The sequence below is a fragment of the Gastrolobium bilobum genome, unplaced genomic scaffold (genome assembly GCF_033153095.1).
Source record: "Gastrolobium bilobum isolate Gb01-03AN ecotype WA unplaced genomic scaffold, APGP_CSIRO_Gbil_v1 utg148384, whole genome shotgun sequence".
Lineage (NCBI taxonomy): Eukaryota > Viridiplantae > Streptophyta > Magnoliopsida > Fabales > Fabaceae > Gastrolobium > Gastrolobium bilobum.
The window spans coordinates 2,756-18,160 of record NW_026897392.1 but is presented as its reverse complement, the minus strand read 5'-3'; the positions used below and the strand labels follow the sequence as shown (position 1 = coordinate 18,160).

General features: G+C 30.5%; 1 protein-coding gene across 1 annotated transcript; it reads right to left on the bottom strand.

Moving 5' to 3' along the window:
- Window positions 1–260: 260 nt before the first annotated feature.
- On the bottom strand, window positions 261–6,198 carry LOC133306518 (uncharacterized; the record flags this gene model as incomplete). Its single annotated transcript, XM_061506843.1, has 7 exons — window positions 261–270; window positions 540–1,079; window positions 1,192–1,535; window positions 1,605–1,645; window positions 4,161–5,303; window positions 5,823–5,947; window positions 6,090–6,198. Coding segments are annotated over 7 exons (2,312 nt in total), but the record flags the coding sequence as incomplete, so codon positions are not given.
- Window positions 6,199–15,405: the final 9,207 nt, after the last annotated feature.

Sequence of the window (15,405 nt, the reverse complement as noted above, 5' to 3'; positions counted from 1 at the left end):
ATCAATCTTCCCATGATAATAGAAGAAAGTCGAGGAGGAACTATGAAAAAATATTGGTGGTATTGGTAACCAATCATTCCTATATTTTCGCAAACTTTCTTATATAGCAACCGTTAGAATAAATATAGATGTATGATTCAGAGATGAATAAGTTACAAGAAATAAATAGGTTGAGAATTAGCAGGCAAAAAACCAAGCATTGGACGCAAAGGGCAACAGCTAAGTGCCAAAGAATGCCAGAGGATGAGAATTAGCCTTATCTATCGAATGCTGGAATACATAACACCAGACGCAAGAATTTTAATAAGAGGGGGCGAAAATAACAAAATATTATATCATAAATAAACATACTTGAAATACAATACAAATTTAATATACAAAAAATTGAAAGAAATCTATTACAGAAATTAATATCACTTTACTTGACTCTTGCTCTATGTGTTTTCATATTGTTAAATTCATCTATAATTGAATCCGTACTAAAACTCAAAACAATTTCTTTTTCAATGTATGTAATTAAAGAATCATCAAGAAATTGCTCTTCCATTCTATTTCGAAGCCTGGTCTTGATTATCTTCATAGCTGAGAAAGATCTTTCAGTGGTTGGTGTAGAAACTGGAAGAGTGAGTACAAGTCTAATCACTCTATCAATAAGAGGGTAAATATTGGATTTTCCAGTTCTTGCTAGCCCTTGACATAATTCAGAAGTAGTTGATAAATTAATCAAATCTGGATGTTTAGGAATGTCAAGGTCAAAATGTTGTAACTCCATCTTCAAATGCAATTTTTCCTGTTCTGTGAAATCTCTAGAATAAAATTTATCAACAAGTTTACAAATATCATCACTATTAAATGACTTGTACTTTTTTCTTGGATCTAAAGTCCTGCTCAAAGTAAGTAATTCAACAGTATTATCATTGAACCTGATATTTAGTTCTTGTAATTGATAATCAATTGTAGCACAAAAGATATTTACCCTGTAAAATTTCTCAGTAGAAAAATCACCTTGTTCATTTCGAGCACAACCTCTCCTTCCAATATATTTTGCACTCATATCTGGAATGTCAATGCCATGTTTTCTGCAAAATTCTTGAACATGAACTAAGAAAGCATCCCAACCCGACTCTTAATTTCTGAAGTAACTTTATTGTAGTTGAAACCAAATGTAAAGCATTTGAAATATCTTGAGACTTTAGTTGCAAAGCTTGACAAAGGACTTCAGTAATACCCATAATTTCCTTCATAAGGTGCAATATGATGACAAAATTAAAAGATGTCAATGATGAGTATGCATTATCTGCATCTCCATGATGTGATGCTGTCTTTCCTTCATTAGAAATATTATCAAGAACTTCACATGTGGCTTTAAACATTTGAAACAAACTGCATATCGAATTGTAATGACAACTCCAACGAGTAGCTCCAACTCGATGCAAAGTACCAACCTGATTAAGACCAACTCCTGATTCGAGTTCATCAATAGCAATCATTCTTGCAGTTTTCTTTGTTTGGGCAACCCTTAACTCATCATTACGCTTACAAGAAGAAGTAACAATATTAATTATGAAGTTCAATTTTTCATAAAACTGATGAACATGTTTTACCTCATGAGATGCAGCAACCAAGGCAAGTTGAAGGCGATGAGCTAAACAATGGACATAATAAGTGTAATCACTCAATTTTGTCCTCACACATAAAAAAATAAAAAAATATAATAATGGGAAAAAAATATAAAAAATATATAATGGATTTCAGTTTTATTTTGATAAAAAAATGGCTCAAGATCCACCTAATATAAGCTAGGATTATACACGAAAAAAGGTGCAAAAAAGAGACTATGGAGTAGAAAGGTTTAACTAGCACAAATAAAAATCCTTTGGCGGTGAAAGCTTGAATTCTTCAAGATGAAGAATTCTCTTTTATTGGACCCCACGAGATTGTCTTTTGCCCCCTATAGCAAGTGTCAGTAACTCATGCACAGTGCGGCTTCCAATTCTTCAATGCGAAGCAATTTTCCTCATTGGACCACTTATGAAATGTTAGGTTTGAAATTGTAATATTAGATTTCACCAGCTGCAACTAATTTGCTGCCCATACATCACAAGTACCAATGATACATCAGCACCTTCACCCAAGGTACAAAAAAAAGGTTTACTCTCTGTAGTATGGGGCCGCACTGTGGAATCAAAAAGCGTGCATGATTTGATCAAGGAGGAGATGCATGAAACCCTCATGTGAAGAAATCTCCAAGGATTGCTCTATAAATACCAAGAGGTGAGAACTCAGAGGGGGGACGGTCATTTTGTGGGAGCATATATTCATCCTTCCAATACCTTCTTTTAACCAAAAAATAGGCCAATACTTAATGTGTTGAATTCCTCCATTATCTGTCATATCCAATGTTATGAACAAAAAATTCACAAGACCACTTGCATATTTCTAGCAACTCTACGTTTTGATCAACCTGTTTCGTGTTTATCATTAACACTCATGCTGTTGACGGAACCTTCATCATAGTAGCTATGTTGCAGAAATTTCCATCATGATTTTGAGCGCTTACTTCTCAAGGTTAGCTTGAATGTTTTAGTCACAGAGAAGTTTGGGTTTTAATCATAATATATGTAAACTTGGTCAATATTCTAAAATATTAATATTGATGTGTTGTTATCCATCTTTTGGATTCTTGTGATTGGTATATTTTAATAATATATAGATTAGCAAACATTTTTTGTTTTGGTACATGACCCTGCACATTCACGAGTCATGGTGCTTTTCCTTTCAACTTATACCTTTCCTTATTATAATGACGAGAATAACATAACACTTCTTCTTTCCTTTTTGTTTGTTTTATCTATTTTTATCTTAATATAACAAGAAGAAAGAAATGTTCTAATATTATAGATTTGTAAACGTAGTTTTATGAGGAAATATTGTTGATCAAAACGTTTCTTTTGAATGAATATTAAGTGGGTTAAATAAAAACGTTAGTTTTATGAGGAAATATTGTTGATCAAAACGTTTACAAATCAAAACCCATTTAGATTTTATCAATATTTCTAAATAAAAATTATCATATTAGATTTACATGGGTAATTTAACCGTGACGGTTTGTTAATCCCATAGATTTTGTTGTGGATCATTTTGGCCGAGACGGCTTGATGATTCAAAATTCATTTAAGTTTATCATAAAATAAATATATGTTAAAAGGATTAGCTAAGTTGTGACAGCTTGTTAATTCCTTTATTCTTTAGAATCATTTCGACTGTGACAGTCCGATGATTTTAGACCATTTAGTAATAATAAATAAACAAACAAATAATCATAATTTTTTTTATTTAAAATTACTGATTTCAGGTCAATTTAAAACATAAAGAATATAAAATTAGTTTGATATCAATTGAAATGGGAGTCAGCTGAGCCGTGACGGCTTGTTAACCCCACACATTTTGTTGACTTATTTTTGCCGAGACGGCTTGGCAATTCAAAATTAAATCAAATTTATCATAAAATGTACAATAACAAAAAATAATAATATGAACATTATTATTCTTTTAAAAGAAGGGATTAGCTGAGTTGAGACAACTTGTTAATCCTGCAATTATCATTTCGGATTATTTTAGCTGCGACAGTTTGATATTCCGAAACCATCAAATCCAAAACTTTCAAATTATTTTCTTTAAAACTACTTTCAAAATTAAAATCAATCAACACACAAATATTTTCTGCAGAACGACGTAGCTTTGAGTTCTCTATTGTACCGAGGGATACGTCGGAGCGGGACCATCCCGTCAAGCACAAAAATAAAATTTCAAATTAGTTTTTCTTTTCCAACGATCAATTTTATTTATTTAGGGTGAAATAAATATTTAAAATATTATCAATAATTTGCACAATTAATATAAGGTAACCATTTTTAACGGACGATGTAGGGTGCTAATACCTTCCCTACTCGTAATCGACTCCCGAATCCATTTCTTTTGTTTTCAAAGACTAGTTGTCTTTAAAAAAAGGTTTTTCCAATGTTTTCCTAAATAAACTTTGGTGGCGACTCCATTGTTTTAATCGTTCAATATCTTTCGCCGTCACGTCGCGATACGGTTGCGACAATAAGCATATGGACACTCAGCGCAAATTAAAGCCTGCAATCCATTCCATTCACCTCGCATATTGCTAGCTCCATCATACCCTTGTCCCCGAATATTTTGAACATCAAGATTATGGTGACGAAGAGAGTTACATAGTCCTTGTTTCAAAGTCTTAGCACGTGTATTTTCCACATGTACAAGACCAAAAAATCTTTCCCGTATAAAACCATCTTTATCTACGAATCTCAAAACAATAGCCATATGCTCTTTTTTAGATACATCACTAGCTTCATCAACAATAAGACAAAACTTGGCGTTGGAGATTTCTTCTCGTATTGTGTCCTTTACCTTTTGAGAGAAAACATGAAGACTTTCCTTTTGAATTCGAGGGGAACTATATGAAGCATTTTGAGGAGCTTTTTCTAAAACAACCAACGCAACTTCTTGATTATAGGAAGCTAAAAACTTTATCATCTCCAAAAAATTACCCCGATTAAGTGAATCTAAGTTTTCATCATGACCTCTAAAAGTACATCCTTGCAAAGCAAGCCATCTTGTCACGTCCACAGAAACTTGTAGTCTCAAACGATTAGCTGCAATCTGCTGAGAAGTAAGTCTTTCAACCAATATCTCAATATGTTGAGATTGGTTCATAAGATCACTACATGATCTCACAGCATTTTTATGCATTGAGATAATATTTTTTCTGACATGGCGCAGAAAAGCACAATTTTCTCCATCATTAACCTTTTTCCAACTTCTGAATCCCTCAACAACAAATGTACTAAGTCCAAAACGACCATTGCCGCCTGGTTTACTAAATAAATAACAAGGCAAACAAAATGCAACATCTTTAGTTCGAGAATACTCTAACCAAGATGGAAACAAATCAAACCAGGAAGAGCAAAAGTGATGTCGATTCTTCTCTAGCCCAGAGAAAGGATAATTTTGAAGCTTGCACTGAAATGGACCAAGTTTAAGATACGCACGACGAATTTCATCTTGTTGATTTATAGGAAATTTCCATATCGGAGGGCGTAGTGCAGGATCTCTTTCCAATGAAGCAAGATCATCTTCTTTAACCACTTCTTTATTTTCAATACTAGGAGACTTTAGAGAAGGAGTCTCAATATTTGATAATTCAAAATTAGGAGTAGATGAGGACAAAGACTCACTATTCTTTCTCTTAAAATAAGTATCAATAGTAGCACTTTTCCCTATAATAATCACTACAAAGAAAATAGAAAATATACAGTTATGAATTATTTATGGTTTGCAATTTTGTATTGGAATAGATCATTCTAACAAGAAGCATGTGGAAATAGATCATTCTTGGAGGGACACATGAAAATCTAATTATTTAAATAATTAAAGGAAACATAAAGTATCCAAATCTAATTATTTAAATAATAACCCTAATATGTAATGAGAATTAATAAAGGAAACATAAAAATATATCAACACTCTTTGATCCGTATTTTCACTTGTTGTTTCTTATAATGTTCCAACAAGAAGCTTTTCTCAGGTTTAGTACACATCAATATATGGATATTTTATATATCTATTGTGAATTTTTTGGCCACCTAAATCCAACGGTAGATCTAAAGCTTTGAATTCAAGTCATGGCATAAACAAATATGATCATGTAATATAGGAAGGAGTGCACAATGAAAATGGAAATAATGTTCAGATAGAAAAGTTGAAAACTGGAAAAGGCGAGCATGTGATTCTCTTACCTCCTTTTGGGGACAGAGTTAAGTCATCTGTTGAACAGTATTCCACCTTCTCCAATCTCCAACAGTCGTCCCTCTCTTCTTCAAAATGGGGCTGTTTTTGTCTTGTTATATAATATATATGCTGCCTGCAAGAGATGGAAAAACTTGTGAAGTCAGGAAAATGATGATGGAGAGGGGAATTAAGAGAAACCCATTTTATATTAGCAAAAAAAGAAGAAGAGAAACCCATTTTATATTATCAAAAAAAAAAAAACCCATTTTCGTTACTTGCCTGGTTGTCGTTGGTGATGGACGGAACGGAACACAGAAAGAAGGATGTTCTCAAGGATGAACTGGTTGCCTCTTGCCTGCGCTGGTTGGTTGCTGTTCTGAGAGTCTGCAAGTTTAGATAAGGTTATCTACAGTTACCCCTTTTTCACTAAGTATGACCGGTCATACTTAGTTATAACAATAAAGCTGTTCTTTTTTTCCCTTTCCTCAGACATTGTCGGCTGACGTGGCGGAGAGAGAAAATGCAATTTTAAAGTATGACTGGTCATACTTAGTGAAAAAGGAGTAGCTGTAGACAATCTTATCTAAAGTGGCTGCAGAAATGTTTTTCCATATATATATATATATATATATATATATATATATATATATATATGTAGGATCCTTTGACACCAGTGTCAAATTTCAAATTTGACATCTCATCTGATAGCTATTAGATCAAAAAAGATCAATGGTGTCACATGCTTACAAATCAGAGCCATTGATATTTTTTGATCTAACGACTATCAGATGAGGTGTCAAATTTGAAATTTAACACTGGTGTCAAAGGATCCTATCTATATATATATATATAAATATATTGGGGTAAACATTTCTGTAGCCACTTTAGGTAAGGTTATCTACAGTCACCATTTTTAACTATGTTCTCTTGGGAGAACATAGTTATAATAGTAAAGTTACTTTTTTTCTCTCTCCTCAGTTACTTTTCAGAACCTGTTTGCTGACATGGAGAGAGAGAAAAAAATAACTTTAATATTATAACTATGTTCTCCCGGGAGAACATAGTTAAAAATGGTGGTTGTAAATAACCTTATCTAAAGTGGCTGTAGAAATATTTTTCTCATATATATATATATATATATATATATATATATATATATATATATATATGACAAGATATTCTTACACCGGTGTAAGAGTTAGAAGTCTTACACTCAAGCTTGATCAATAACCCACTTGTATCCAATGGCTCACATTACTAAAAAAATTGAGCCCTTAGATATAAGTGAGATTAACGAACAAGATTAAGAGTGTAACTTACACTGATATAAAATGATTCTGACCTTGTATATATATATATGTGTGTAATTGAAAATATTGCTACTCGAATGGATTATGTAAGTAATGAAGGGTATTTGCATTGATTGAGACTAAGAAAAGAGAAACCCCAAAAAAATAAAAGAATAAAAAATGGCACCAGTTTTATTACCTTATTTTGTTGAGCAAATCTTGAGTACATGAACAAATAAATGGACAAGGTTTCGTCATGCATAGCTCTACTAATACAGATGAAATCTCATTCATTTCTGTAAGCAAATGCGGTATATTTAAATATTTTCTTCGTCATTAACTTTAATCATCGAGGTAAATGAAGTTTTTGATAGATCGATGTGGTAAGTTAATTAATTTCAAATATATGTCCCAGGAAAATAATTGACCCTGGATATCACTCTTAATTAGTGCCTGTACTTCAACCAATGCAATTATGGGAATCGCATTCTATTCCATTAATTTTCTACCATATATAGTGGAGCATATTATCAGTTGGGTCGGTATAAAAAGATGTTTCTTCCTCAGAATTGCAATTGCCAAGGGTATCTTATTTTTTTGTGATTTATATTATCCTAAATATCATTTTTTACAATAAAATAAAATTTATTATAATTTAAGAAAAATAAAACAATTATAAGAGCAAAAAGTTGTGTGCTTAAACATTTTTTTTCTTCCTATATGCAATTTTTGTAAAGGGGACCACAATATTTCATTATATTTATTTTTGGAATTAAAGTGAACAACAAATGTCCATATGTTTATTAATTTGACAAAGTATATTATTATGTTTTGGTAAGCTACACTCTCTCTCTCTCTTAAATAAATTTTTAAATTTTTCTCTTAGCTCTCTTTAACCTTGGTTTCACTTAATTAAAAACGTTAATTTTTAATTATATATTTTAATAGTAATTTTACATTTTCTAATTCTATTTTTTAATTTTTTTATTACAAAAAATGTAAAATAAATAGTAATTTTAGGAAGTAGCTTGAGAAAGTACCAAACTACACTGGGCGAAATGTAAAGTAAACAATAACTGAAGTTAAAGTTCAGTAAATTTTTTTAACAATTTTAACTTAAATTAAAGTTGAGAGGGATTATATTGTCCACCCAAAAATAAAATAAAAAATTGAGAGGCATTAAGTGACACAAAAATGTGTGATTTATCCTTATATTGTTTTTAGGAAAAGTTTCAGGGATAGGATATTGTGACACACAAATAATATTACGCACAATGTTACGGCCACATCTTAACCGTTGATTTCCGCCAATCAACAGTTATCATTATTAAATCAAACTCATTAATTAATTATTAATTCGCAATAAATGATAACTTTTGATTGACGAAAATCAACGGTTAAGATGTGGTCGTAACATTGTGCGTAACATTATTTGTGTGTCATAATATCCTATCCCAAAGTTTCAATCTACACTGCTTCTAACTTAGGATTATGCATATTTTAGTTCTAAAACTTCATAAATGTATAACGTCATCCCTAAACTTTCTAATATGTGCATTTTCATCTTCCATTGGATTTTCCATCATACTTTTGTGGAAATTCTCACATTGAAATCATATTTTAAAATTTTAAAATCAAAGTGCACATAATCCTAATTTGAAAGTGGTAGTCTAAACTTTTACCATAAAAATTTTGGTATAAAAAATGGGAAGGATATTGTGACAACCAAGTTGTGTTACTACCAAGTGACTACCAATCAATCTCACCGTTAGATCGATTATGTTGATCAAACGGTTATATTTATTTCTATCTTTGTATGGTCATGATTCTCCACATTTAAAGTGAAAGCATTAAATATGGGAAATCATAATCATACAAAGGTGAAAATAAATATAAAGTATTAAATTTGGGAAATCATGACCATACAAAGATAGAAATAAATATAACTGTTGGATCAATATAATCGATCTAACGGTAAGATTGATTGGTAGTCACTTGGTAGTAACACAACTTGATTGTCACAGTATCCTTCCCCATAAAAAATAATCACCTAATTTGAATGTAATAATTTCTGTTAGAGTTTGACGGGGAAGTGATTAAACAGAAGGGTGGAAACACAAAAAAATTTAGGAATCACAATTCACGTTTTTAAACTTTCATGATCAAAGTGCACATGACCCTAAATTAGAAGAGGTTAACTAGGTTTTTTCCTATCCTTTATGCATAAGATATATGAAAATCATGATGATAAAGTGACATAATACTAATCCAAACATCCTTATTTGTCACCTACACGTAGGGCTCTAAATGGGCTAGGCCGGCCTACAGGGACCTACGGCCTAGCCTATATTAGGTCAGGTTTGACCTATTACAAATAGTAAAATAGAATAGACGTAGGCTTTTAAATAAACCTATTTAGAAAACAGGCCATAAGTCTTTTTATACATGTCGAGCCTATAAGCTTATAGGTCGGCCTATATTATATTATTTATTTAAAGAAAATAAATAAAATTATTATTTCAATAATTTTGAATAATAAAGTAATATTATTTTGAGAAAAGTGTGTATCATTTTTTTTTTTTTTTTGATAACAGTGTGTATCATTTTAAAAGACACAAAGTTGTGTCATTTTAAGTGAGAGAAATAGATAAATCATGGAAGAGAGAGTGGGGGAAAAAGTTTTAAAGATGTGGGTCCCACTTCTTTGTGAGAATAAAATGATGTAAGATGTGTCATTTAAAATGACACATTTTTCCTCTATTATTTTATTTATTTTTTTACTTGTTGAATGTTTAACAGGCTTAAACACTTAAACAGGCTTAGGCCAAAACTTTTATTTTTTAAATATAGATCAGGATAGACTTGTAATTTGGGACCTACACAGGCTAATAGGCTAGGCTAGACACTATTTTTTACATAAGCTTAGCCTAGCCTAATCTAGCCTAGCCTATTTACACCTCTACCTACACGTTAAAGAGATCACCATCATTCAATATCAAGTGATTGTTTAAGTATCATCCCACTCATTCTTTAACCTGGTGATTTCTTGTGTGAAAAGAACAGGATAAAAATTCTGAGAATTAATCATCTCATGTGTTATTTAACTATGTGAAAATATCCATTTACAATTTTTTTTTACAAATTACACTAAGTATGACCGGTCATACACTCCTAATTGAAGTATGACCGGTCATATTTAATGTAGTTTGTAAGAATTTGTAAACAAAAAATTTATAAATATAATTTTCTCCTTAACTCTTATGTAATGTGAGAGAGTTTTAATTATTTATTGATAGGTCAAGTTATTTATTTTATTTTATTTTGCCATTCTCTATCCTAATATTTTTTCCATCTCAAAATCTCATCACTGGTTAATTTGTTCACGAATGACTAATATCCTTTTACATGAACTGCTAATGTTAAATTATATATTAAAGAATTCATTCCCAAAAACATATTAACAATCTCATTTTTGTGCCTTTTATAAATGGAAAAAGTATTTCTTCACAGTAACTGGATATAAAGTTATCTTCAATGAGTCTAAAACGACGTTATTTTGAGTTGTAAGATTAAAAAATTATAATGATAAAGACTAATATAACCCTGCAATAAATTAGAATTATAAAAATGCCATAATTTCCACCTCAAAACGATATCATCTTAGGCTTATCAAAAATAATTTATCTCCATTCATCAGTGTTATGGACCAGGATGAGGCCCATGGTCAGTAAGGCCCATGATCAGCACAGGCCCACGAGTAAGCATTATAAATAGGGACTAAACGTCACAGGTACGACCTAATCTCTTTTTACCTATTTACGCAGTCTACATAATACACACACATCTCTCCCAAGGCTAAGGCCATCAGATAGTGTGTGATCTGCTGTCCTCAAGATACCTAACTCATAGATATCCAGAGAAGACACCTGAATCATAGATCAATCATCCAATCTTAATTGGACACATTTACCTAGGGCAGAACAATCAGAAAAATCTTTACCCTACACAACAACACAACATCATGCGAGTCAATATACATGGCCAATACCTCATTAACGTAAACCCCCATGATTAGAAAACGACAAGACAAAAAGGAAAGCTGAAAAGGAAAATAAAGCCAAATTGTGAACACTATCGAGATGAGCCTATATAAAAAAGAGCAATTATCTAACAACCATTTGAAGCTTTGAACTGCTTTTCTCGCTTTGTACCTATTATCATTTCATTGTCGGGTATATATATATATATATAACAAGATTCTTTGATATCGGTATCAAATTTAAAATTTAATATTCTATTTGAGAGTCGTTAGAACAAAAAAGATCAACGACTCTGATTTATAAGCATGTGACACCATTGATTTTTTTATCTAATAGCTCTCAGACGAAGTGCAAAATTTTAACTTTGACACCGGTGTCAAAGGATCATATATATATATATATATATATATATATATATATTAAAATCATTTATGATTATGATTCACCACATTAATGCTTTCATCTTTTGTATGATTATGATTTCCCACATTTAATGCTTTCACGTATATATATGGAAAATATTTGACTACTGCACGTACAACAACTACATAAATGTAAACCCTTATATGTGTTTATCGTTTCTCAAATTGCTTGAGATAACTTTATCTTCGGCTACTAAATCATAACCGTATAAAATTGGATCAATGGTTATAAAGGAAGAGAGATAAAAAGAGAATTGTAACCATTCATAGGTGAATCAATTAATATAAGAAAATAAATAATCCAAACAACATAATTTTTGGATGTACAGAAATAAATATATCTCAAGTTGTTTGAGAAATATATATAGTAAAATCATTTCTGCAGCCGCTTTACGTACAACAACGACAGGTGTATGGTTATGATTCCCCACATTTAATGTTTTCATCCTTTGTATAGTTATGATTCTCCGCATTTAATGCTTTCAAGTATACATATGGAAAATATTTGATTGCTACACGCACAATAGCTGCAGAAATGTAATCCCTAATATATATATATATATATATATATATATATATATATATATATATATGAGGCAGGATATTCTTACACCGGTGTAAGAGTTAGAAGTCTTACACTCAATCTTGATCATTGATCCACTTGTATCAAATGGCTCACATTACTCAAAAATTAGAGCCCTTAGATATAAGTGGGATCAACGGACAAGATTGAGAGTGTAACTTACACTGGTGTAAAATGATCTTGTCCCTATGTATTAAAAAAAAATGATCTTGTCCCTATATATATATATGTGTGTGTGTGTGTGTATATATATATATATATTTAGGGTCAGGATCATTTTACACCAGTGTAAGTTACATTCTCAATCTTATCCGTTAATTCCATTTATATCTAACGGCTCAAATTTTTTAGTAATATGAGTCATTGGATACAAGTGGATCAAAGATCAAGATTGAGTGTAAGACGTCTAACTCTTACACCGGTGTAAGAATATCCTGTCTCATATATATATATTTATGGTTCAGGATCATTTTACATCAGTGTAAGTTACACTCTCAATCTTGTCCGTTGAACCCACTTATATCTAAGGGCTCCAATTTTTTAGTAACGTGAGCCATTAGATACAAGTGGATCAATGGTCAAGATTGAGTGTAAGACTTCTAATTCTTACACCAGTGTAAGAATATCATGCCTCTCTATATATATATATATATTCTGCCAGTGAGCTCAATCGGTTTATTGACTGACATTAAGCAATATCACTAATTTTCATAGACTAGACTGAAAAAAATAAAAATGCTCATTCATTTAAATAATAAGATTCAAGGACACTAGAGTTATATTATATTATAAAATACTTATACTATATCTAATATTACTCAATTGGGGATATGAATTTTAACCATACGTATTAACTCCACACACATGACACTATTTTTCTTTTTTATATAAACCATAGTATATTCTACGAGAGCTAGATAATCTATCCGAGATAGGAATATCGACATCATGGCGAGACTAGCTCTTCCGAAAACACAAGAACTTGAACCAAGACCTTATTTAAGTGGAATTAAGCATATATCACTTGAACCAACCCCTTTGGTATGATATAATATTATTACAGAGTGAAATTAATGTAAAAAAATAATGATTAATTGTAATTAAATCTAAATCTGTAAGTATTTTTCCAGTTTTGAAATAACACACATGATTAGCTGACTTGTTACTCTTGCTTACAATTAAAATATGAAATTTATAATATCTAAAACATTAATTTATTTTCACTATTCTTAAATTTTGTTTGTATAATACAAATATCTGCTTTATCTTAAAACTTAAAATTTTCTCAATAGAAAAATTTGCGATTTGTAAAAAAATAATAAAAGAGAGATTTGTTCAGTTTTTAAAAATATGGTTTTACAATTTACGAAAATTTTATGTAAATTATAAAACAAAAACTTAAGAAATTATAATATACTTCAATTGAAATTATGAATAAGGCGAAGATTCTCTTAATCAAAGAATGATGATCCTGAACACAAAATTTAAAATAAAATAAATACTCATAAATATTTAATCTTATAATCTATATTTATTTTTGGGAAATATATTTCTCATGTTGCGATTTATCTCATTCAACACACACAAAAAAAGTGAGACTCACTAAAGATAAGAGAAAAAAAAGGGTCTCACTGACTTTTTGTGTGTTAGATGAGATAAAATTATCTTGTGCAACATGATAAACATATTTTTTTCCCTTATTTATATTTTAAAAATTATTATATGTTAAAATAAAATTACATAATAAATTATCAATTAATTTTTAAATTATATATAGCTTTCAATTTATTTATTAAATTGATAAAATTTCAATGTTGATATTTAAATATAGGTAAATATATGAAAACTTACTATAAATAAATCACAACTGTGAAAATATGTACAGAAGAACAGAAAGTAAAAAAGTTTTTTTCTTTAAAAGAAAAAAAATATCTTCACTCTTGGAATACTTTTATATAATTAATATAATGAAAAGAGGCCGCTTAACATGTTTCTTTACGGTATTATACGTGTAAGTATTGTTTAGTGACAGCCTTTTTAAAAAAAATTGATTTAAAATATGTTTTGATTATTACAATCAATTTAATGTTAATTTAATTGATAATATTTTATTGTCTTGAAATTATTAATGAGCTGATTGTTTGAGATTTCAGAATAATATTTATTCTGATTTGAAATAGTATTCAAGATAATTGAAGATTGCATGAAGATTGAAAAAGATATGGAAGATATCATAAAGAGAGAAAAAACATGGGATCAATATTCAAGATAATTAAAGATTGCATGCAGATTGGAGTAGATATGGAAGATATCATGAAGATATATAAAAGCATGGAATCAAGTATAGATTAGGAAAGATTTTATCTTTTTAGATTTCATGTATGAGAAATAAAATATTCTTTGCCAAAGATTTGATTAGGATTGCATTGGATAATAAATTAAGATGTTATTATTATAAATATGGCTCATTGCATATTATTTCAGTGTGGAGAAAAAACAAGAGAGAGAAGAGTGGAGAAAATACAAGAGAGAGAAGAGAGAAGAATATACAAGAAAGAAAAGAGAGAATTATATTTCCAAGATTATGATTCTTTCTTGTGCATCAATTGAAGAGTTTTCTCAAGAACATTCATCCTTTGACAAAGTGAATATTTCTCCATAGGAATTCAGATTACCTATATGCTTGAGGAAAAGAAGCACTGAGGTAAGTCATTTAATTGTAAATTTCTTCTTGATCTTTTTGAAGGTCTGTACTGGGAAACTTGGATACCAGTTCTTGTGCTAGGAAACTGGGATACCACCATGTCTCTTTTTCTTGGAAATTGAGAGTAAGTTGAGAACCCTTGTGTGATAGGCTTTCGGAATCCTAAAGGGTTAGGGTTTCATACTGGGAAACTAGGATACCAGTTTGGGAATTTGTGTAAGGGGTAGACTAGGAAACTAGGATACTAGAGAACACTTTGTACACAAGTTTCATAGTGGAGTTGCCCGTCGAATTTCAGTATTCGATTTTAGGGCTCGTGGTTTTTCTTCCCTTTTGGGTTTTCCACGTAAAAACTATTGTGTTAATATCTCTCTACCCTTATCTTGATTTATCGCTTTGAGTTAATTTTTAATTAGCGAATTATTTTATAAACTCAATTCACCTCACTCTTGAGTTCATCTGGGACCAACAAAATATTTTTAATTTTAATAAACTTATAAGCAGCTTATCAATATTTTTTTTCGATTTTCTAATTAACCCTTACGCCTCCGTC